The sequence below is a fragment of the Clytia hemisphaerica genome, unplaced genomic scaffold, assembly GCF_902728285.1.
Source record: "Clytia hemisphaerica strain Z4C2 unplaced genomic scaffold, Clytia hemisphaerica genome assembly, whole genome shotgun sequence".
Classification (NCBI taxonomy): Eukaryota; Metazoa; Cnidaria; class Hydrozoa; order Leptothecata; family Clytiidae; genus Clytia; species Clytia hemisphaerica.
In genome coordinates, this window is record NW_027104435.1 from 435,623 (window position 1) to 460,757 (window position 25,135).

Below are 25,135 nucleotides of genomic sequence, written 5' to 3' on the forward strand. Positions count from 1 at the left end.
TAAGGGTTGACTGTCCGGGGTTGATTGTACTAGCATCCATTAGCAAATAATGAAGCTATACCAAGCTTCAGATGAAAGTGCTATAATAATAATATTAATTTTTCCTTGCCGGTTATTTGTCGTGGCTATTGCTTTCAACCTCTCGTAGCTACTTTTGAAAAAAAAATCAATCTTTCATATTATGATTTTCATTTTTGAGAACTTATTATAAGGTTATTATTGCGAATTTTGTTTATTTTTTAGTTTTTATTGTCTGCCGCTTAAAAATCGGGTGAAGACTCTGAATCATATTACTAATATCTCCAATTCGGATGATAATTTTTCTCAGCTAACCTCGGGTCTTTGGTATTACTTACTAGCTAGGTATAAAAATATTTCTTAAAAGTTTTAATTGCAGTAAAAGCACCAACCGCAAAGACACCAGACATTAAAATAGTCCTTGATGATATGTTATTTCGTGAAAATGAGTACAATCCAGATTTTTCGTTCAAAATCATTTTCAGGTATTTTAAAGCTGCCACTTTCCACACATCTCCTCCTTTGTAAGTTGAATATTCCTCATCAAGGTCTTCAATCGCGTCAATAAGACTTTGGATATCTTCTTTCGGCTGATTCTTCATATCAGATAAATATCTCATGTAGGTTCTGATACCAAAGACGATACAACCTGTCTTTGGCAACTTTCTTAGAGTATGATATTCACATCTTAAGAATAGTTTTCTTCCTGTTTCTTCACCTTCAAAGGGAATTCGTGAACCACCTTGAGTATGTAATTTCTTGTTAGGATGAGAAAACAAATCAAATGTATCGTCAAGCGAGCTGTATATTCCCCAATTAGCTCTCCACAGTGGATTCTCAGCTTTCAATCTCAAGAATAAGGAATCAACTTTATCTTTCAAATGCCTTAAGTAAGGCTTCACAGGTTCATGTATCATTTGCATTGGTTTGTTGAATTTCTCTTTCAGTGACCAATCAGAGGGAAAGCATAAATTTCCCGCTGTCAAAACGTAACCTGATTGGTTCTCCTCATACTCCATGATTATCCAATCGTCTTGAGTCAACCTTCCTGCTCTTAACATTACATCTTCCTCCTCCTCATCATCAGGGTCGATCGGGATCAATTCACCAGTGACACGATTCAAGATATGGTCTCCTTGTTTCTCAAATATGTCCGGAAAACGTTCCAAAACATGGTCGGTGAGCAGCTCATAGAATTCCTTTTTACAATGGTCTGTTGTTGGGTTATTAACCCTTGAAATGAAGATATCATCCATGTTGGACCGATATAATTCCTGCTTTACAGCCATTTGTTTTGGGTAGGTTGCATCAATTCGAACCCAATCATACAAATCCAAGTTCTTCACGTGCATTTTCATTTTTCCAGGTATTTCATCTTTGAATATGAAAATACACGGATCTTCATCCCATATGATATCACGAGCCTCCATAGCTTTAGTAAGTTAAACAGCAATATCTGCATACAAAAAAAAACTTTTATACATCTTTTTTGTGATGTCTAAGCTTGTATTAACAAGAAACTTGGTTTTGTTATCATTAAGTCGAATTGCATGATCTCTATGCAAGACCAGATTGAAATTTGATATTATATTTCAGATTTTTTACATACTCTCGATCGAAATGTTTTTATAAAACGTAGGATTACGCTATTGGGTAAGATTAGGTAATATTCAAGGGCAATATTTAATTTTTCGTTTCTTAGGACGTTTCAATGAAGAATTTCAACTAAAGTATCTCACTTCTTTTTATAAGAACCAGTAAAGATTTGCTGAAGCTCCACTGTTCTTATTCTTTTGGTACTTTGAGCCTCAAATTGTTCTTATCCTGTTCTTATATATAGGGTAATTAAAGTGATTTAGGTTTTTACCCAATTTTTACTATTTGGTTTCCTAAATTGCATCAAAAGGAGTAATTTCTGAGCCTCATTGTCCTTATAAAATTGTTCTTATAAACGAAAAAGCGTCTATTCAACTATTGGAAAAAATGTAGTTTAGATTTAACTGTATGAAAATATTATTTTCAAAACATTTTCCTAAAAATTTGGATTTTACAAAAAACCTTGACCATCGGCCTTCTTGAGCTGCTACTAACAAGAAATAAATAATGTCATTAGTTTTTAGCACATGCACTTTTAATCAGCAGGATTCAAAGGGTTTATTCTATTATGAGTACCAAATAAAGTTTTTACAGCCTTTCGAAGCTTGGTTTGTGTCGCAAGGTAAACAAAAGGGTTCGAAACCAGATAAATAATTCGAAATATAGCGTCATAAATTCGTAATTGGTCATTGAATACAATCATTATAATGCCAGTTATTATTTGAGGTGTCAGAAATATGACTGTCCAGATATTAAGAATCGTAACATCTTTAATACTCATTTTCAGTTCAATAAGTTTCAACATTCTTTCTTGTTGGAAGCCATCATAAATAGTTCTATTTCTTAACTGAGCAATATTCCTTTTTCTGATCCTTTTAACAGCGAAGCCTACAAGCAAAGCAAACAAAATCGTTAGTGTTCGAACAACAACATCTAAACATAACACACCAAAAGTTGTATTCAAAAAATAATCATTGAAATGTCGAGTCCATTTACTGACGGTGATGACTAAAACTCCACAGACGGCAAACGTCAATGCCGTCAATAACAAAATACGACGTCGTGTCACTAGACGGTAATATTTCAAACAATATCGCATCTCCAGAAACCTGTCACCAGTTATGAATACAATCTGTAGATTTGACATGATGCCGAATAAATAAAAGAAGATTGACAGAAGCTCGTAAACTGTTTTCTGATGTTTAAGCTCTTCACGAAAGATGATAATAAAAATGATAATTGCTGGTTGTAAAGCGTCAATCAAGGATAACAACTGGATCAAATAAAATCGGTGACTATGCAGTTTCGCTTTTTGGATCATGAAGATCACAAATAAGTTTAGTATAACAATTATAATTGCAGTGTAACAGTCCCATCTAACGTGTGCCATGACTAGTAGAACTTCTCAATCGAAAATGTGATAAATTTCTTTCACTTTCAAACCATGAAACATGTTTGCTGAAACGTAATATCATTATAAGGTTATCAAGAAACATTTTTAAGGTTTTTAAAGAGGATGCTTTTCTACTAATGATTTGGTTATAAATTACCAGTAATTGCATCCGGTAGAGAAAAATTTTTCTAATTAATTGCGACTATCAATCCTCTAATTTTAATGTAATATTTCTTTTAGAAAATAAACATTATCCAGTCCCTGTATTGCCCCTTTGTCCCACAAACTGTATATAGTCACCATCTCTCATGAGCTTTTTTTCAAACTAAAAATTTTATATGAAAAACCACTAAGATAGAAGTTTTTTAGAAGTAACTTGGAATACGAGGACAAAAAGGTAACTACTCGAGATTTCTCATTTCATAAAAAATATCTTTTAAAGTCAAGAATAAAGCATTACAGTTATTTCTTTCCTACAGCTTTAACTCCGTGTTTTGTTGGTCATCATTTCTTTAGGCTGTCATAACTTTGATTGAACTGTAGATTTCAAGGAAACCCAAACTTGACCTATTTTTACTTTCGAAGCATTTTCCTGAAGTGCAAACTATTTTTAGCATTCGAATAGTTTAACTATATTTGATGTTACTTTATCGCTTCAATGCCCAGGGGGGGGACTATGACGGCCGACGGTGTTCGCAAAGTTGACCCTGTCAGATATGAATTTTTGGTTAAATGGTGACCCTGTCTGAAATTTTTTCCAATTTCCACGCTGATAAGTGGCAAAAATGACTAAAAGTAGACTAATTTTTACCCTGAAAAATTGTCCGAATAACCAAAAGTGGACCCTGTCAGATACACATCTTAAAAATTAATAGATTTGGGACCATATCAGAAATCTTCAGAGCCTAAAAAAGGAACCCTAACCAGCGGCACGTCCCGTACCCAATTTTGCCTAAGTGTCCCCCACCCGGGCTTCAATGCAAGGTTATCTTACATTTTTCACAAGAGCACTCCTACACTTGTGTTTTCATTTGTTTTCGTTACCAGTCTTCTCAAAAGCACTGGTAACGAAATAGATAGGTGTATTCAATTTGAAATTAGTATCAGTGAGAAATGAAATTAATTGATTTTTTCAAATTTAGAGAAATTATACAAATTAAAGCTAGTTACAATTCAATATTGCAGAGCATTATGGATTTGGGTGGATTTTGGTTTGACATTTGGTGTACAAGTCAAAGAAGTCAAGAACAATTAATCCAAAAAATATCATCAGCTCGAAAGCTGACAGAATCGATGCTCCTGTCATCAAACCAACACAACCACCGAAATTCGCGAACAAATCTTGCCAAGTGTACGCTGGTTTTTCTTCTATATGTTCAACAAGAAATGTATGGAAAGTGAAAGCTAGTTCGTAAAAATTTGGATAACTCGGAGCTTTGTGATAGTCCAACGACAATTTGATGTCTTCTTCATAGCACGGCTGAAGTTTACAAAGACGGTTACACTCTTCAGTGACAGAAAAATCACCTTCAACTTCTTTTAGACAGGTCTGCATCTCAGTATTATTGATAAAGGTTGTGTTGTCAAACCGGCGTGGTTCTCGCATGTGTTTCTTATACATTTGCGGAATAGCTCCACATTTTTCAAAAACTTTCTCCCAAAAACAACCTTTCTTGCATTTTGTCACAGTATAGTTCCCTTTGAATTTGTTTTGTTCGTAAGAACCCTTCCCTTCAACGCAGTCAGTAAAAGGCAATCCTAATCTGGTGATGATTTTCTTATCCAAAATCACGTGATACCAACCTTCACTTGCCCAATAAACAGTTGGCGACGCTTCTTGAAAAGTCTCTTCAGTTGGGTGAACATACAGCTCAGTCCACAATTCGTCAAACGGCGTCCGATTAGCGACCGCTTGAACGGATAAAATGTCGGACGGTACATATTGTGTGGAACCTCTAACGGTAAAACAATTTGTCGTATCATCATAATCAACCAAATTATTCTGCAGACTTGAACTCGAATAATCAGCTGTATAGTTCTGCACCTTGATCAAAGTAGTTCCGTTATAACCACACTGAGTTAAATTTTGCCCACAAAGTCTCATACTACCATCACTAACTAGGAGTGGACGTTTATAGGTTGGGATACCGTCACTAAAATGACGTCTCTCTCTATTGATTGCGGCATAGTTGCAAATGGTTATCGACGGAAGTTTGATTTCTTTTTCCACAGTAATTACAAAATTAGATACACTATGATCACTTAAGAAAGATTCCCAATGCTCTTTAGATATCATGATAGCTGTTAACAAAGAACATGCCACAAGGATAGACCAAATGACTTTACTCACGGCACCACCGGTTGCTATGCGATTGGCTCCGTGTATGGTTAACCCCTCAGCGTAACTCTGTTTCTCACTACTGATCTTTTCTTCCATTATATTACAATTCTCTTCAAGAAATGATTGTTTTTTTGACCGAGCTGTCAGTTGCTCAGGTGGCGCAAGTGATATTTTGCCAGAAGAATCTTCACTATTGTCTCTGCTCTTAACTTGGATGATTCTTGGCTGACATACTTCTTCTTGTAGAGTAATACTGAAGTTTCTCTTGTTGGAAAATTGATCATTTGTAAAACTTGTTTCAGAACTTTCTCCCGACCGAATACTATCTTTGTCATCACGGCCGTTGTTGGCTTGTTTCTCAAGTTTATCCAGTCGTTGAAAAACTCCTTTTTGCTGGCTCAATAATTTCTGCGTTAGATTCATCATCTGTTTTTCGACATTTTCTGTCAATTTTTCAATTTGTTTGTCAAAATTTTTAGAATCCATTACAAGATTTTATAAGTAGACATATATCTAATCGTTACATTTTTTCCTACTAGAGAAATCGTGTATTTGTTAAAAAGTAACTTTTCCTAAATACCATGAATGGTCAATTCATTCGGTGGGTGGTATCTTTTGAACCAATCAGATTGCGAGATTTATTGAATACAAGAGAAAAAACTACTTATGCAACTATCACTTAAGGTGGAGTCTAAATTCAATATTTTCAATAGAATGATTATTTATTCACTTTAAGTCTAGGATAAAAATATTTTTGCTATGTCATGTCCCATGACAATCTCTATGGTGAATGTTTGTCCGCAAAGAACATTTTCCATGAAACACAAAATCGAAATACCGAATTTAAAGATGGCGGTGTAACTATTTTCGACGCCTCTTTTGACCGCTCATTAATATTTAGTTTTGACACCCATTGAAAATAGAATTGAAATTTGTTCAAAAAACGAAAAAGGTTGATATTTTTACGTGGGAATATGTCTGCCATATTTTAAAGTCACCCACAAAATCCGTTGCTCTTATTTTCCTCATTTTGTTATTATTTTTGTCCATTTTCCTAAAATATCGGGTTTTTAAGAACCAGAAAATGCTTTTTTGGTCTTCGAAGCTTTTTGTTCTTATATACTTTGTTCTTATAAAAGAAACACGTAAACGACTACCATGCATTAGAACTACAGGGCGGGCAAAAAAAATATGGTCGGACAAAATTTGTGCTATTTTCAGAGCAATTAGTGCCATAGAAATTATCCCGATTTCATTCAACGCGCACCCCAAGATCTTGGATGAAGCGGTATTAAGATAAGATACTTAAATAATGCAAGACACCATTTAAGAGTATAACATACACATTTTTATATAGTTAGGATAATCGAGGTCGACCCTAAGAGAAGTCGACATTTTTACCACCCTTAGAGAGATCCCCCCCCCAAATTTCAACTAAAAATTTCCAGCTAAAATTTTTGAAATTTTAGTCCGAATTTTGAGGGAGTCCATTTCTGATTTTGGTAATTTTGAAACCCTTACATTGCTTTTGAATGGTTTTTGTACCCCTTTGAAAGACTCATCTTTGAGGGTGTGATAAAGTGACACTCGTGGCTTTCACATACCCTGTACTCACTTTGCCTAAGTATCTCTTTCCCCAACGGGAGAATCGATTAAAATCCACGGAAGAGGTTTGCAAAAGAGACTGGGTAATTATTGTTACACACTTGGATGGAAGAGAAACTATTCATTTTAAAGGAACCTCATTTCACAGATATCTAAAGTCTCAGAAGTCTAGATATTATCTGCTTGAGCTGAAAATGTTTCCTTCGTCGATTCTTTGAAACACCTCTGTGTCATAGACCCACTAGAACCTCAGCCCCACTGGAAAGTTTGGCAAAGATTTCTTCCCCGGTGGGAAAATACCCTGGAATTTTAGCCCCAATGGGAAATTGACTTTGATTTCATCCACATTTGAAATTGCAAAATTGCACTCCAAAGCAATCCCCACTGGATTTTTCGATTTTTCATCCTTGTAGCGATAGAATTTCTATCCCCATCGGGAACTCAATAGGAATTTTTATCCCCATTGGTGTTTTGAATATTAATGTGTCTGACGCATGCGCTAAAAAACTTAGTCCATCTCAACAGGTTGATTCTCAGAGAAAGCTAAGCTGTGGTGCTGGACTGGTTCGTATTATCCCCTGGTTTCAGATTCCTTCCTCACGTTTGACGTCATAACATTATCTATAACACTGGACTTGGAAAACAGTTGAAGATGACGTCATTAAGAAAAAGACTTAAAAAATTCTTTATGTGATATTTTTTGTGTTTTTTCTACAGCGTTATAAAGGGAAATTAGTTTTTCTTTCAATTCATCGTTCGTTATATTTTCATATCCATTTATCAAGTTTACGCGAGAAGCAAATAACACCATAGATATCGATGAAAGAGACTGTGAAAGAGATTCATGGAGTGGTTACAAAAGCTCTCGTAAAGTCTTGTGTTGATTGAAGAATTTGTTTGCGAATTACAGTTCAAATCGCGGGAAAACGGATATTTAAACTTCTAAAGATCTTTGGGAATAATTTTCTGTTTATGTTTTTGACGTAGTACAGTGTACCACAAGAATCGTTTTCTGAATAAACTTTATTGTTTTCAACTGGATATTTGAAGAAGAAAACTTCAAGATATTCAGACTTATTTATGAAAAAGTTGAGGAAAATTGAAGGAAACGTAATTTCTAGACGGTATATATCTTGAGAAAAACTACAAAACTGCGAAATTGAAAAAATCGAATCTACCATTTTATGTGAATCTGGAAAAAGCAAACCATGGCTTCGAATTTACCGACCACGGAGCTGAAAACATACGTTGGAGAATGGAAGAGCAAGCCTGAGGTGGTGAAGAACCGATACCTTGATCTACAAAACACAAATATTCAATCTCAACGCTTACGCACTAGTTCGATGTCATCTTTGGATGCAGCCGCATCACCAACAACACCCAACTCACCAACGAGTAGATCGATTAATTTTCAACTGATCTCAAAACTTTCTGGAGCGACCATTCAAAATGGCCAGCGACAAAGATCTAACAGCTTAAGTCTGCCAGACGAAAACCGTAATAAAATAGGACTTCAGAGACAAAATACTATATCTGGAGGGAATCACAACCCGTCGAATGCAGAAGATGGTGGGACCAGTGGTTTAACAAAAAGTGGTAATGTTTTCAGAGGACGAAAAAGATCGATCAGTTTTACTGGTAACTCTGCAGATTTTTATGATTGATATAATTTTTGGAAATATTTGTGAATGAAACTTTCAATGGTGGCTACACGCTTTTTTTTATAAGAATGGTGTTTTTTCATGTCATCATGGATATTCTTAATTTTTTTGGGAAAATAATCCTAAAAATTCAAATTCAACCAAAATTTAACAAGAAATACTCAACTGAAGCAAAAAATGGCATTTTTATGAAAATTTTGGGAAAAACTAGCAATTTACAGTTAAATATGCTCTGTAAATAGCATTCTTAAGTTTTGTTGCCTAATTCCATGATGGTGATATTTTTACGATATTGTTAATTTTTTGGTCATTTTCATCATACATGAACATTTTTATAAAGTGTATTCTTATAAAAAAGCGAGTATGTTGTTTCTAAAATTCTAGATCGAGTTATCTACCGTAGTTACCGTCAAAAATCCAAAAGTTCGCTCAACAATCAAATGAAAGAAATTCGCTGCACAGCAGCACTATCCAAATTGTTGTCATTTTGGCGCGTTTGATTGTTTAGCGAACTTTTGGATTGTTAACGGTAACTACGGTAGAGATATTGTCATTTGGTTTACTGTATGGTACACAGGAATCGGAAAGTATTAGAGCAATCTTCGACAACAAAGTATTTTGGCCGTTGCACCAACATTTTTCCTTTTTTTTTTGGGGGGGGGGGGGTATGGGTTGTGAATGACAAGGATTGTTAAACTATTTTTCGTTTGACAGTTTTTTTTGGCAGTGCTTAGGGTAGGAACCTAGGCCAACGGCTATGCGGCCCCTACAAAGCATTTCGGGGATCACAGTCCTGATTACAATTGCTTTTATTTCATTTTGATTAGAAATTTTAATATTTCCAAATTCCACCGATAGCCACCCTTCATCCGGAAACTTAGTACACTTAGTACCTCCGCCCTCATTTTTTAGGAGACTTTGCGTTTAAAGATTTTGTATTTGGTGAGAAAATAATCGAGAACATATTATCAGTTTATTTTTTTCAATTCATGGGTTTAGTAATTTTTGTTTTTATAATGATTTAAATAAACCTATACTTCTTTCGAATATTATTAAACTAATATACATAAATAAGATAGAACATTTAAAAATATTTTCGAACAAGAAGGAACATTGATTATAGTATAACAAAAAAATGATCAAAAAAAAGTGCAAAAAAATTCATTATAATAATTTCTAAACCAATTTGAACAAAAGTCGAATCAAATATTGACTCTCTAATAATGACAAATTCAAATTTTATTAAAATTGAGTAAACAAAGCCTCGGTAGATTTATGGCGATACAAAGCTTGAGACCTTCGTTCACTGGCAGTAAACTGGGATTCACCGAGAAGTTGGGAAAGGATCGGAAACTCTCCACCAAGAGCTGGGTTTTCATACATCTCTTCAGCGAGTTTGCGTAAAGTTCCCGAATCTATTGATTTACGGCGATTGAAACTGTCCTGTGCACGTTGTTGGCGAGTGCGGAGTTTCTTTGGAGCCTGCTGGTACTCACCCGTGCTTGTATGTAGTGTTTCTTCACTAGTGGCTTGTGTTAAATATGGCGCTGACACTGCTGGTTCAATATAATGTGGAGCCGCTTGTGCGCCGCTTAGTTGCGGTGGCTGGTATTGTGGTAGTTGCTCTGTAAAGGCAGGCGGTGGTTGCTGGGTATTGACCGTTTGATATTGCGGTGCAATTTGTGGTGGAATTTGTGTTAGATTATCATTTGATGTATTATTTGTAAGAAAGGATTGCGCTGATTGTGGTCTTAAGTCTATTTGTTTAACTGCAGGCATGGAATGAGTTCGTTTAGGATGCTTACGTTTCTCTGTGTCTATTTCAGTGTCTGGTTCTGTTGGAAGATTCGGAGTGTTTTGAGGATTCAGATTTCCTCTCATGGAATCATTGAATATAATGTTCGGATCGTAAACTACATTACCTCCCGTTTCTGTGTAAGAATGTGGTCTGGAACGATTCGAAGAATTGTGAGTCTTTTTACGTAATACAACTCCCTCTGGGTTACCCCCATCACTAACTGCGTTATAGTACGGCGGTGGGTTCTTACGTAAGCGTGGTTCGCTATACTTTTGTGTCATTTTGCGCATAAAATCTGCGTCAATGTTCACTGGATCCCTTTGGGGAGACGTCGTCGGTACCACAACGGTACTTTCATCTCCTGATAGGTCACTGGTGTTCCGCTTAATACTAGCATAGTCTGGAGGTGGTTTACGTTGTAGGCTGACTGGGGTAGTAGTCGATATGGAGTTCTGAGGAGAGCCAAGATGTGGAGAACTACTGTGTCTGTATTCAGAACCTGTTGTAGTAATAGTACTGTTTATAGATGTTGTTGCTACGAAACGTGGTACGTTTTGCGTTGGAAACACGACAGGAGAAGTACGTCTTACAGGAGAATTGTCTTTACTACGATGCATCTGTTTACTGTAGCCTGCTGCTATGTTTGGGTATGTGGAACCATTGATGGGGACAATGTAATCATTATTATAACCTCTTTGAACGACCACATTTTCAGGATGAGCAGACGAGTTGACGAGTTCGTTGGATTTGTTCTGTTGTTGATGTTGGTGAATCAGTTGCTCTAAGGATGCTTTTTGTTTCAAAAGTTCATATAACCGTTGTTTTTGTTCAACGTCACTTGGTTGTTTTGGAGGCTGTGGTAATGAATCAATCACTGGTCTGTTGACGTGATTTTGTTCCGGATGCCTTGAGTAAGAATCGATTGTGAATATAGGTGCGTTTGTAGTACTCTCAACAGACTGTGATCTGTAAATTTTCGAATGACCATTAACGTTTGAACCAAGCTCATCTGAACTATTTGTGCGATGGAATTTCGAAAAATTTGAATCGTCATTTGTTTCATCGTTATGAGGCAGAAAGCGAGGATTTTCACACGAGCAATGCCGATTATGACGATGGTCGGAGCCATAGTGCGCATGCCCAATATATTGCTCGTTTGAACTATGCCGACTATGCTGACGTTGTCGCTCCGAAGACGTGTTCCGACTATGGTGGCAATGCTCACATGAATCGTTCGAGTTCCGTTTTAATCGTGGGCATGGTTTTTCCTTTGCTTGAACAGAAGCAAGGAAGTCCATAAAAAGGTTTGGATTGGCTAAAAGAATTTTGGAGAGTTCTTGGTGTACCTCGACGGTGTTTGTGGTACCGTTGTTGCCATGGAGATCGGTTCTCGTTGATGCATCACTGGGTTGTTCGGTAATGAAGCGTTTTGGTGAGCCGCTTTCACTTTGACTACTGTTATTCGAATGGACCGTACTGACTGTTTTTAATAAATACGAATCGGAGGTGTTTCGTTTGATTCGGGCTAAATCGATACTCTCGTTTCCATCGAAAGATAGGTTATCAGCATCAGCAATGACTCTTGGTAATCGATTCAGATTCTCTCCGGAGAACGATTTCGGGATATTTGTCGGTGATGTGGAAGAGAATATTTTCTGACTGTGAGTTTCCATCAGTTCTTCGTCATCGCTACTGCTCTGAAACATTTGGAAATCTGCACTGTACAACGACGTGTTATCAGCTAAAAATGAAAGAATTTAGAAAAAGTATAAAGAAATATGTAAATTGATGAATAGAAACCTTATTGCAGCTTTGAAAATTATTACCAAGACAGCGATATAGGGGTATAAATTTTGCTGAAGCAGACTGAAAAGATGCTTGATATGTATTGGATTAAAATAAAACTCAGGATCCTAAAGCTGATTCCTACCAAAGAAAAAGTATATACTAAACACATACCTTTATCAGCAAACACACCTCGAATGATTTCCAATTTAACTTCTGGTCCTGATTTTGCCAGTAATGAGAAGGCTTCCATGTGGGTGGAACCACTGAGTGAATGGTTGTTTATTGATAATACTTCGTCGCCTGATGACAGAAAAAAACGAGACATTATTGATTTGATATGTCAATGGAAGTACTTTCTCCTTTTCTTTTATAAGGTTCATCATTTATTACAACCAGTGCAGCTTTACGTTTGCACTATACCCCCGAAAAAACAACTTAATAGCTATGTTAAGAGACTATTGAAAGTAAAATCTATCCCCTATATTTAAAAAAAAATGTAGTCCTCAAAAACTAAAGAACCGCTAGATACAATCCGTCGTCATGATTGCAGCGCGTTCTAGGTGCGTTCTGGATGGGAAATAAGTGGGCTTCAAACTCAAATGTAAGAGACTTTTTTAGCCCCGGCTCCCAAAATTAATAATCAGTGAGCCCCAGAGGGCTGAATCATACAATTGGAGTCGGAGGAAGGACTTTTTGCTTACCTATTGACAGCTCTCCTTTCTTGAATGCGATATCTCTTTTATCGAAATCTTTGATATAGACTCCGCCAACTCCGAAATCAAGACCAGTACAGTTGGATGACTTCTTCTGCAAAACAACTGTCTCTGTAAGACGGGGAAGCATCAATGATTTCAAGTTCATATTATGATCCAAGTCGTCTGTCGATAGTCCGATAGAAACCATTTTCGGACAGTTGTGATGGTTTTTCTGGACACTGTTTGCTTCGATTGCAAATACTTCACCCTCAGAGTTAGTTTGTTGTTCGTTGTTGGAATTTAAACGAAGGTTGGGCATGGAAGGTGACCTTCGTGGGCCGAGGTTGTACATTTCAGGGAGTGGCACGATTGATTCATTACTTGATGCAATAAAACCACTGTCTTGTCTTTTTCGACCACCGTCTATAAAAAATTATCATGATCGAGGTAATTTGAGATTCAAGTAAAGACTAACAGTGCGAGTGCCATAACGTCATGCATACTTCAGAATATGGGCATATTGTGCCTTGGCCAGGACGGGCGGGATAGGGTAATCGGATTTCGGCACATCCCAGCAGAGGAAAAGTTACTTGTAAAAACTAGACGAAGGAAGTGACAGTTTTTTTTAAAGAACCTAACAAACCATTTAGAAGCAGAACTCCTGCCATCACAATACAGTATTCGAGTTATTTTATGATGAATTTTTAAAGAAATTATTCAAGTATAATTTTCTAACATCAATGACTCGAAAACTGAAAATGACGTCACTTCTTGCATTACTAAACACTCGAAGCTGTCGTGTAAAGTGCACTCAATTATGGGAATTCCATTTTCCAAATACTTGTGGTGAAGTGTACTGTAGTGTATCAAGTATTTTTATTAAGCAGAGGAGCAGGTGATTCCCAAGGAAAATATAGTAATACAGAAAATTCTATTGTAAAAACTAACACTATCCCTTAACAATTACCAGATTATCCATAATGGGCTATCCCAGAAAAAATTTGTACCCCAATGTGGAGGAGGTTTTTATTTCAAAAGGTGACTTCCAATTTTTTGGGACCTCCTTCGATTTTTTCTTCCAATTTATTGGACCACCCTGGATTTTCGACCTCGTTATACTGACCACCCTGGATTTTTTCATTCAAAAAAAAAAAATCACCCTGGATTTTCTACTTTCCAGACCACCCTGGACGTCACACCATAGGGGGTATTTCTGGAATAGCCCCATACTTACTAGGAAACTCATCGTCATCTTTCTCGTCTTCGAAAACTTTATTTCTTCGACCTTCGATGTCATTCATTTTATGTGAACGTTGCTGATTGCCTGGTAAGTGAACAAAACAAGAAATTTCAATTGCCTGGTAAGTGAACAAAACAAGAAATTTCAATTGGCTGGTAAGAGAACAAAACAAGAAATTTCAAGATTTATCTAAACAGCTTCGTCTCATTCTCTTTATCCAATGGATGAGGATTTCAAATCCAATAAATGAACAAAGACGTGATATGGTTGTCTAATTCATCCGGGGGAGGGGCGTCACTGAAGGTTAGCGACTTACTGTGGGCTCAGCCCATAAGGATACCCCTTTCAGGATTTTTAGAGTGTACTGTCGTAATGAAAGAAACTGCAAGTACAGAGGGTGTCAAAAACTCTAAAATACCTAATTTCTTAGGAAATTGGACAAAAATACACGTTTTCTTTATAAATTAAAAATATTGTAAGAATACCACCATCATGGAATTCGTCAAATGAATCTAAGAATGAGCAATTTAGGGCAATTTTACTGCCGATTATTACCCAAGTTCCAAAAAAACATATTTTTGCTTGAGGTGTTTGTATTACATACATGCTAAATTTCGGCTGGGTTTAGATCCGGGGGGGTACTTAGGCAAAAATGGATGATGGGTATGTGCGGACGGTAAGGGTCGGTTTTTTTTCACCTTTCAAAGTCTCTCTAAGGGTCGGAAAATTAAGGATTTTTAAGAAATTTTTTGATTTCCAGAGAAAAAATTGTAATAAAGTCTCTCTAAGGGTATGACTTTTTTCGAAAATCAAAAAAAAAATTCAAAAAGTCTCTCTAAGGGTCGGTTTTTTTTCACCTTTCAAAGTCTCTCTAAGGGTCGGAAAATTAAGGATTTTTAAGAAATTTTTTGATTTCCAGAGAAAAAATTGTAATAAAGTCTCTCTAAGGGTATGACTTTTTTCAAAAATCAAAAAAAAAATTGTAATAAAGTCTCTCTAAGGGTATGACTTTTTTCAAAAATCAAAAAAAAATTGTAATAAAGTCTCTCTAAGGGTATGACTTTTTTCAAAAATCAAAAAAAAATTGTAATAAAGTCTCTCTAAGGGTATGACTTTTTCAAAAATCAAAAAAAAATTGTAATAAAGTCTCTCTAAGGGTATGACTTTTTTCAAAAATCAAAAAAAAAAATTGTAATAAAGTCTCTCTAAGGGTATGACTTTTTTCAAAAATCGAAAACAAAAATCCAAAAAGTCTCTCTAAGGGTCGGTTTTTGGAGGTCCCGTCCGGCGCACATACCCCTCATTCGCTAACCCTAGTACCCTCCCCTAAACCTAAAAATATCGTAAGAATATTGCAGGATGATTTTACCCGAAAAATTAAGGATATTTATGATGAATTGGAAGAACAACATTCTTATACAAAAAGCGTGTACAAAAAATGATGGAAATAAGAACATGCTAAGAACATTTTTAGGCTTAAAATTATGAACATCCAACACAACACATATTAGACAAAGAGGAGCTTTAAACGGTGTTGGCCATAAATCTTTTGTGTCTAATAAATGTTTTGGGGTAGAAATCAAGTGAATATCCTCAAAAGGATTGCCAGTAACAAAGGATATTTGGCTAATTTGGCAAGAAAGCTTTGAATAAGATAAAGAGATATTTGAAGTTTTACAGGTTTTGTCCAGAACGAAAAAAGTGTTGAAGAAAAACTTTTGAAAAATAAACTTTTGGACCATGAAGGGATGTTTTTGGCATATCACTTTGATGCATTTGGAAAGAGTTTTGGAATGTTTGAATAATTTGGAAATGTATTTGAAGGGTCATTAAATTTAAATACTTTGCGGTAATATCAAGTGCGACGGTTGTCATGGAAACTACAAAACAAATCATTTTCCATGGTATTCGAGGTATTTAGGGTCTTTAATTTATTTTTAACACCAATTTCAAAATTTGCGGAAAGTAAGAAGTCTCCTTTTTTCAAATAAAGAGGCAGTATCCTTTGCGGGTATTTCGAAACCAACAAATTTACATATAGAAACATAGCTTCACAGAAAATTCACTAATATTTCTTGGGGATTCTTTTCTCTAGCCTTTTATGTTCTACAGTTGGCGTAGGAGTATTTCACTTACACAAGTAGGGGATGAAAGTTCACTAAAAGGAGCAGTATTATATAAAAACATTGCAGGTATAAATCGTCCTTAATGTCGAATTAAAATACATCATATAGCACTCGTGGCGCCAGACTTTGTATCTTTTTGTCAGCTGAGCTGAGAGCGTTTCATTTAATGATGCTTTCTTTTCAATATTTAAATCCCTATTAAAGATATCAGAAAAGCGAAAAGCGTAAATCTAATAGGAAGGCGAAGCAATGTTTTGGTATGCTAAGCATTTTCCTTTCTCTACCTTTTTTACTGTTTTCTATTTTGATAAATAGATCCTTATCAACTTTTATAGTATGACCACACTTGTTGTAATAAAAAATAGAAAATAGAATTGTGGCCTCACTTATTAAGATAATTGATTGTAAAATGTATTGTCTAAAATTCTTGCGTGAGCATGAACTAGCTCAAATTAAACCCCTAGAAACTACACGTTTGATTTTTATAAGAACAAGCTATCCAAAAACATAAGCCTTGATTGCCAAAAATGTTAAGTTAAGAACATTTTCAGTCTTTGCGGACTCTGATACACTCAAATTCTTGGGGAAAATGACACAGAAATACTCAAGGTAAAAATAAGAACATTTTAAAGAACATTATAAGTCTTCAAGCTAAAAAGGTTAAGAACATCCAGAGGCTTCAAATATTTGGTTGTTCTTATAAAAAATTTATAGCTTATCAGATTCTTATCAGCTATTTACTGATTGTGCAATTCCGTGTCGTGAATCCTTTTGTTATAAGTTACTGGTCATTCACCGCAAGGGTTTAAGAATTTTGAAATTGGGAGGGGGGGTTTAAGTTTTGCGAATTACGGGGGACCAATTGTTTGCAAGGTGACAGGTACGCAAAGTTAAAGTTTTCTAGGCACTTTGACTCCTGCACGATCACCCTGACGGTTCTGAATTGAGGGAATCAAACATCAATGAAATTTGTCCTCTTTACAGACTGTCTTGATTATCATTTCAAGCCCTTTGTAACAAAACTGGGTAAACTTTAAAAACCTTTATACTAGTCTATAGTGTAAATTGAGAATTGTTCTGATTTATCCAGGGCTTCGAGATTAATTAATTTCGAGATACATCTTTCGTTACATAGCGGTACTGATGTATTTGGAACATTTAGAGAATGGAATCCTATTTTAAAGAAATATTTTAAGAATTAGACAGCTAAGCTACTGAGTAGATGATATTGAATTATCTATGTTCTCCTTTACTTAAATCCTTCCGTATCGCAAAAGCGACAAGAATTCGAAATAGACCCAGTTACCTTTCCTGTATGCATAACTTGAAGTCGTTATCTGTAGGCACGTGTGAAACAATTCCGTTATCCGGAAAAACAAAATTGATATCATATTGTATGATGATGGCTGGCTTCTCTTTTAGGATTCTCTTTTACTGAAGATTCCAGGTCATTGATTGAGTTGGGTAGAATCGACCCGTTAGAGCCGTCTACGCTATGGTGGCCTGTCAGCTAACATTTGTTTGGATCAAGTGCGTTTTTATCCGGCATGAAACACTAGGAAACAAGGCCAGAGCAATCTCACCTCACTCAATCGTAATACCTAGTTTATTGTCACCTCTTGAGATTTTTTCCACCCAATTCTTCTCACATAACTTGCATAGCTGCTAATCTCCTTTGCAAGTGAGGACAGTTTTCTAAATTCGAACAGAGAGTTGAATAAAAATGTCTTTGGGAAAGTCACGATTTTACCATTAAAATTCAATAGCTTTTTGAATTGAAAAATGTTGAAATTTGCATTCAAGATGAAAATGGAGCACAATTTTCGAAGCTTGAACTCCATTTTAATTCATTAAATGTCGTACTTCCTTTTTCAAAGACAGTTTAGCCTAACCAGCTTGATTTAAGGGTCTGTAGGCACCTGCTGCTTATCCTGTTCAATAGGATAATAACATTCCACGCAATTATCAGAAGATCCATAAGCTGTAGGTGGCTTATCATTTTATTCAATAGTTTAATACCCCTAAAATATGCATGGCATTTACTTGATAGTTTCAGTTTTGAGCATTTCTTTCGAATGAATCTTTGGATATTTAAAATTCGTTTAAAATACTCTCAATGCCAATATGACCGAAGTCCAGCAATGAATTCGAGAATGTGGTAAAAACGTGGGAACTTTATGCATCCAATTACAAAGAATTGCGGCTCCAAATTCAATGATAAATCTGAATTTACAAATGAAACTGGTAATTAAATATGTTTCCCTTTTTAGTTCTGCCAAGCTCTGCAAATATATAGGGAGAAATGATGAAAGTGCCAGATATAATATGGGATACCTGTTGAAGTTGTTCTTAAAGAAGACTTATCACTTATCGATTCAAAAACTCTTTGAGTGATTTTGCCTACTCTGTATCAGAGTGTATTTCACGTATAGCATAGTCTGCCATAGCAATGAATTTTGAAATTTCCGCAGATACCGGATCTGGTTAATACACGGTATTGTCGTGACAGCAAAATCTCGTTTCAAGAAAGATGTTGTTTTACATGTACGGAATCATCTCCCACCCACATCCCACCATATTTACTAATTCTGAAATGTTTTGGTAAAATGCCCACACATAATGCATTCCGCTTAATCAAAAGAAACAAATATTTCAATGAGAATAGTCACTGGAAAAGCCAAAATTTAAAATGTAAGAGTCACTGCATTTATGGTTTAAAGAACTTTATTTTTAGAAAATTCATGGTTAAGCATTCTTTTGCCAAAACTTGATTAACTTCTTTTTCTTTTCTGGGCAAGAAGGACTAGTAATCAAAAGATCTCCAAAGGGCTCCAGAGCCAATTAGGAATTTATTTTTTGTTTGGCAGCTCTCGCAGCTCAGCAAGGTTAATGATATTTCGAAAATAGAAACAACAGCCTTTTGCTTTTAATCATCCATTGACTTTAGAAAATGAACATTTAATTGGAAGTAATTGCTCGATAATATAATTATATAATGACATTCTGAGAGAAAGAAAACAGTTAGACTCATTACGTCGGATTAAAAACTCGTACACGGTTTAAGATCTCCTTTTAATGAGATTCATATGAATATATTTTAGGAAACTGAACCACAAATTTTGCCCCTCCCTTACATCTCAAAATTCATCTGATTTGAAGAAGATTTTTAGCCTGAGAAACCTATTTAGGGTAAAAACAACAGTACCAAACAAAAGGCTCAAGTATATTACATAACATCCCTGTCTCACAGCCCCAGTGGAACTTTTTTCCTCAGCTAGGATAAAAATTCCTATTGAAATCCCAATGGGGATAGAAATTCTATTGTTCAAAGGTTCAAAAATCCAGGGATAGTTTTGCAGTGCAATTTTTAAACATTTAATTTCGGATGGGAATGAAGTATAAGTCAATTTCCCAGGGTATTTTCCTACCGGGGACGTATTAATAAAGTTTCAACATTTTTTAGAAAGTGAGAGGAGCTGTTTCAAAGATTGACCCTAATTAACACACTGAGCAATACAAAGCAATACACTTGGGGTAGAAATAAGGTAAATATTAGATATAATCAACAGTGTAACACGTCTATTGAGAACATGCTGCAAGATTTTCTATAAGTTTATCTCTACTTGAAATTTCGGCTAGATGAACGCTAAAGGGGTGTCGGGACAATGCACGGGAAATTTATAAGTATACATGTTAAGGCTAGTTCTAATAACGTTTAAAAAACGTGACTTTTGTCAAATTAGAGGCAAGTTAGAGGCTTGATTTAAAAAAGAAGGGAAGAAAAATTGCACTTAAATCGAAACTCTAGACCTTTGATAATCCCTCAAATAAAAATAGAAAATATCAAGAAAGAGGAATTTAAACATTGAACTTTGTCAGAAATCTTTCCCACGGGTTTGTATAACATACATGGAGCTCATGTTACAAAATCTTTGTTATAAGGAAAATCAAATGGAATGGTAAAAATTCTTTGAATTCTTTCCCTCTAACTTGCTTTATTGCATTATGACCAGCTTAAGAAATGTAAGTTACATTTAAGCGTCAATTTTATTGACAAGGTCTTGCTTTTTGATTTTCAAGTTCTTATTTGCTGAATTCTGCAAAAGTTTTGCAATGATGTGCTCCACTTTCAAACCAAAAAAGAGCCCTAGCTGGTGGTTCTGACCCCAAAATGTAGGTCTTGACTGGCGGAGACACGCTAAGCCAACGGTTTGAAATTCGACCGTCTTGATATCCGTTACTTGAAAAAAACATTAGATTTTATCGGATTGAAACTCAAAGAGGGGGAATAGTCAACAAAGTTTTGGCCTTGACAGATCAATAGCTTGAATTTTTAAGATCTTTTGATGGGATCTTTTCTAAAATCATTAAAGACTAAAAGTGAAAAGTTATATTAAAACCAAAACCTAGAGATCTTTTTAATTATTCAGCAAATGACATACCATCATCAAAATACTTAGTGCGTTTATTGGATAGTGACGTAATTTTGGTTTGGGGGAAGAATTTCTGATAATTCTTTGTTTCTGATTGGTTCAAGATGACATGGTTAACACACCTATTTTAAAGGGTCACAAATTATGCAATTTTCATCATGCAGTTGAAAAATGTTATATACCGTACCATGGCCTATGGATTGATTGTAACATTGCAGTTAGTGTCTTTTTGCTGTAATAAAGAAAGAAATATCCCTCCTAATGGATAACAATAGCTTGGAGTTTTTCCAAATTTTTGTCTCAAAGAGACTATCAAATTAAAATGCAACCTTATAGTAGGATGATCAATCAGCATCACCTACTTTACACTTAAATTCATCGAATTTCATCTGGCACCAAGTCTTCATCATTTATCCCTTATAAGAATATTCAACGAAAAGCAGATCTACAAACATAAAGCCCCTCTGATGTAATAAGCCTTTCTCCCGCATTATACAACAGCTATTTCAAAATGTTATGGTTCTGATCTAAAAATAATTTTGAGAGAACAGGCCCGCCATCACATGATCTGCTGAAAATCAGATTGGCAATACATTTAAGATCTGAAAAGTTCTTGGGAATCTGTCCAGATTCACTGAATGGATAATATGAATTACGAGTTTTTCCAGTCCATACAAATTACTGTCATTAAGAAGGCAGAGGGAACTTAGAAATAAAAGATCTTACGATAAACGGTGGTAAGAATGCCCAAATTCCAGAAAGTGTTATCGAAACCGAACTAAAAGATTTTATCAGTTGGTTTATCGACAGATTTTGTCTTCTTTTTGGTAAAATGAAACATCAGACGTTAAGTTATGTAAGCTTTTATCTCAGGACTGCTGATCCAACTGGTTTTTCATTAAATTTAAAGCATCCATTAGTATCCATATAAACTTTCAACCCCCTCTTCGCATATACAGCCCTCAAAAATTTAGGTGAACATTGAGACAACGTTGTGAGGCAAACGGGGTTCAGATCCCAATAAAGATTTTGGCAGTTATTGACCTTGGAATACATTCTATCAATAAAATGATTTTCAATTTAAAAAAAGTTCTTCTTTTGACATGGTTTAGAGCTTCTATCTCACCCACCATTTATCTCATTGATTTGAACCAATTCCAAGAAGGGAGATTTAACATCGCACTAGTGGGAATATTGTCTTCAATGAAACTACTTTCAATACTTCTTGCCATAACTTTAGCAACAATTTTGATATTGTGAAGGCTATCGAAATTAGTTATATTTATCTGGCAACCATCAATATCACCTATAATTTAGTCAAAAAGCAATCATACCTTCCCACAGCAAAATTTCTTGCCAAGTCGTATTGGACTAATCACTAATATTTTGCGACACTTCTCCTTAAATTCCCTCCTTGTCTTCGAAAAGTATAAATGTATGTATAAAGTGTAAAGTATTGACCTGGTCTTAACTCTGCGTGGTGGTTCAAGTTTTAGCCAAGGAGTTTCCGAACCTTTTCTTAAAGGGCCTGTATTCCCATTGATAATGATTTTTGATTGCAGCTACATAATTTGACACAGTTGTGTAAAGTACAATCCTTGCCTAGTGTGCAAAGCATCTCTGGAATAGATTTTAAAATCCTAATTGGTTGTGATGTTGATAGCTACCGGAATTGTCCAATGAAAAGATTTGGAGATGCAGTCAATGTTTACAATCCAAATAAAACTCGAAGAAATCTCTCTTATTAATTTCCATTAATCGAATCAAATCAATGCAATTTTCCGCATAGGTTTATCCAGGAAGTTTATTTAATACTTTTGATGAAGCGTAATTAAAAATGCGTTTCTATGTATATCATGAGAAAACGTTTTATGGTTTCTTTTTCCTGGTTCACGAGGATCTGTCTTTGAGAAGTTCGGAAGAACTCGGTAGATATCAACCTTCAGAAAATTCACATTATCAGATATGAGATAGGGGTACTACAATTTTGAAGCTTGCCCTAAAGAGTAACGGATAATGTAAATTTATGACCTAGAAAAAGGTCTTCTGAGCTGTTCATTTACTTACGAGCCTATACAAACATTGTCCATAAGATTTGAATGGAACGTTAAAGCTTATCCAAGTTGGAGTAAATGGGACTTTGAAAAAAATTAGACGTACAAAACGTGCTTTTAAATATCCAAAAGTTCCCGTACTAACTTTTATAAGGTCATTGAAATCAAAAAGATTTTCTATTCGATGACTACTGAACAAAATACCTATTTTCAAAATTGTAAATTGATCTTATGGAAGCTGGTTTAAGTATGTGGGTGAATCATCACTTTGTACTTCAGAAAAGCGAAATATTTGAAAAGATGTGTCCAATTCGAAATTAATATCAAATGAGTCAGGGAGAGGAAAACGCTGACAAAAATGAACACATTTTTAGGTTGCTTTATTTAACTTTCATACCGTTTTCCCAAACATTCAAATTTGAAGAAAAATACCCCGGTCTCCTTAAAACACATCAAAAGCTTAAAGAGGATAAGAGACAATATCAAAGCTCCTAATCATTCGATACATTTGTCCGATTCAATGCATTTTTCAGATTCTAATTTTGAAACAGGAGTTGTATACAAGTGTTCATTTCCTTTGCATCCCGAAGATGACATTTAGAAGCGGAATCCACACTTCAACTTAAGTCAGTCTCATTACAATCTGAAGTGGAGATGAAAAAGTTGTAACTTTTGATGGAATTCGTACACGATAGTTTAGTGCTTGTTGAAAAGATATTCAAAAGTGGAATTTAATTATCAAATGGAATAAGTTTGACAATGATAAGATATTTACTACATTTTGTAGAACTGAGCTATGATCATCATTGTCATTTTCTAAGACTATTCTGTCTCCGCTGCAGGTTAAATTCATACCAATTAATTAGACTTACCAGTGGCATATTGGTTCAACGGTCTCGTTTGTTTTTTCCTCGCCATGAAGCAAGCAATCAAAACAATCGCAAAAACCATAAAACATAATCCAAAAGTACCAAAAACAGATACTAAAATTTCTGTTTCACATTGATCTATGGACTGTGCAGCTTGTATGAATAATTTGTTTCCAGCGAAAATGATAAATGTTTCAATCCATAATATACCGCAACATGCTCTGTATTTTGTCAACAACATAGCTCTGTATCACGTTTTTTCACCGTTTGACGGCTAATAATTCAACACTACCTCTGAATTAATAAAGTTTCCATTTTGTAAATATTGTGAGTTCTATTCTTTAGCATTCTTATAATTTAAAATATGAATATTTTAGTTTTCATCTAGAGAGTAAGGGAAATATAATGAATTCACCAGTGAAATATTGTGAATCAATCTTTGCCAAGTTTGAACTTCTACATATAATAAAACTGTTAGCCAAGTTTCCAGAATACCATCGTTTTCATTCGCCGTTATCATTTGCTGCAACTTAAACTCTATTGATCATCCAAACAAATGAACCCAACGGACGGGTAAGCTAGAGCAACGTCAATCTGACACCCATAACATTCATCTAACGTTAGATGAACGTTGAAACAACGTTGTGAGCCGGCTGAGATGCCTAGTAATAGTTCTTGGTGTATAATAGGACATTTGTGTTCAAAATAGATTCGATAAGTTTACCATTTTCTATTTCCACTTTAAGACTTTAAAAAAATATCCGAACACCCTTGGGAAAATCCACCACAAACGGGAGAAAAAGTATTCTACATTATTCATATATGTAATTTCATGACAGATCTGGAAAAAGAATCAGGCCATTTTGTCGCCAAAATGAAGAACCCATACGTAAATGTCCCGTGGGGAGGGACACTTGATTCCAAAACAACCATACGTGGGGCCCAAAATTAGGCCTTTGAAATGAGTAAATCTTTGCAAAATTTGAACAAATTTGAGCAAATTTGAGCAAAAAATCGACCCTTACGGTGCATTTTCTTGAAAATTTGTGACCATTTTCAGGCAAAATATAGTCACATTTTCAGAAAATTTACACACTTAGAGTGCGTAAGTTTCTCATCTTTGCTGATTTCTGACCCTTACAGTGCACTTTGGGAAGCTTGGAAAATATATACCCTTAAGGCCCGCACGTATGGTAGGTCATTTACCTTGAGCCCCCCCCCGGGCAAATGTATGTCTACATTTTTATCAATCTTCTCAAGTATTCAATTTCAAGCAAGCCAAAACATATTTGCCTCCACACCAGGCCCATCAAGTTTAACGAGGTTTATATCTTCAAGAAGTCGTATGACATTTGAGCTTAATTGCAAACAAAACCAGCCGTTGCAAGTTGGTACAAAAATACAAAATGTACGCTGATGACATTACGGAATGCTGGAAAAGGAAATTAGAATACCATCATCAACAACATGTTACAAAAAATTGAAACAAAACAAAAATGATGCTGTCATTATCAGTTG

General features: G+C 35.3%; 3 protein-coding genes across 3 annotated transcripts; all 3 read right to left on the bottom strand.

Annotated features, from left to right (window-relative positions):
• Window positions 1-359: 359 nt before the first annotated feature.
• Window positions 360-1,448, bottom strand: LOC136820755 (uncharacterized). The gene has a single exon (XM_067076979.1). It carries the CDS (start codon window positions 1,446-1,448, stop codon window positions 360-362), a length of 1,089 nt encoding a protein of 362 aa, XP_066933080.1.
• Window positions 1,449-4,196: 2,748 nt separating this feature from the next.
• On the bottom strand, window positions 4,197-5,771 carry LOC136820756 (degenerin del-1-like). The gene has a single exon (XM_067076980.1). It carries the CDS (start codon window positions 5,769-5,771, stop codon window positions 4,197-4,199), a length of 1,575 nt encoding a protein of 524 aa, XP_066933081.1.
• Window positions 5,772-9,580: 3,809 nt separating this feature from the next.
• On the bottom strand, window positions 9,581-24,003 carry LOC136820788 (uncharacterized). Its single transcript, XM_067077014.1, has 5 exons — window positions 23,621-24,003; window positions 14,130-14,219; window positions 12,902-13,318; window positions 12,372-12,500; window positions 9,581-12,153 (listed from the first exon to the last, which is right to left on the bottom strand). The coding sequence occupies exons 1-5, from the start codon at window positions 23,856-23,858 to the stop codon at window positions 9,857-9,859; spliced, it is 3,171 nt and encodes a 1,056-aa protein (XP_066933115.1). The 5' UTR covers window positions 23,859-24,003; the 3' UTR covers window positions 9,581-9,856.
• Between the last annotated feature and the right edge of the window lie 1,132 nt (window positions 24,004-25,135).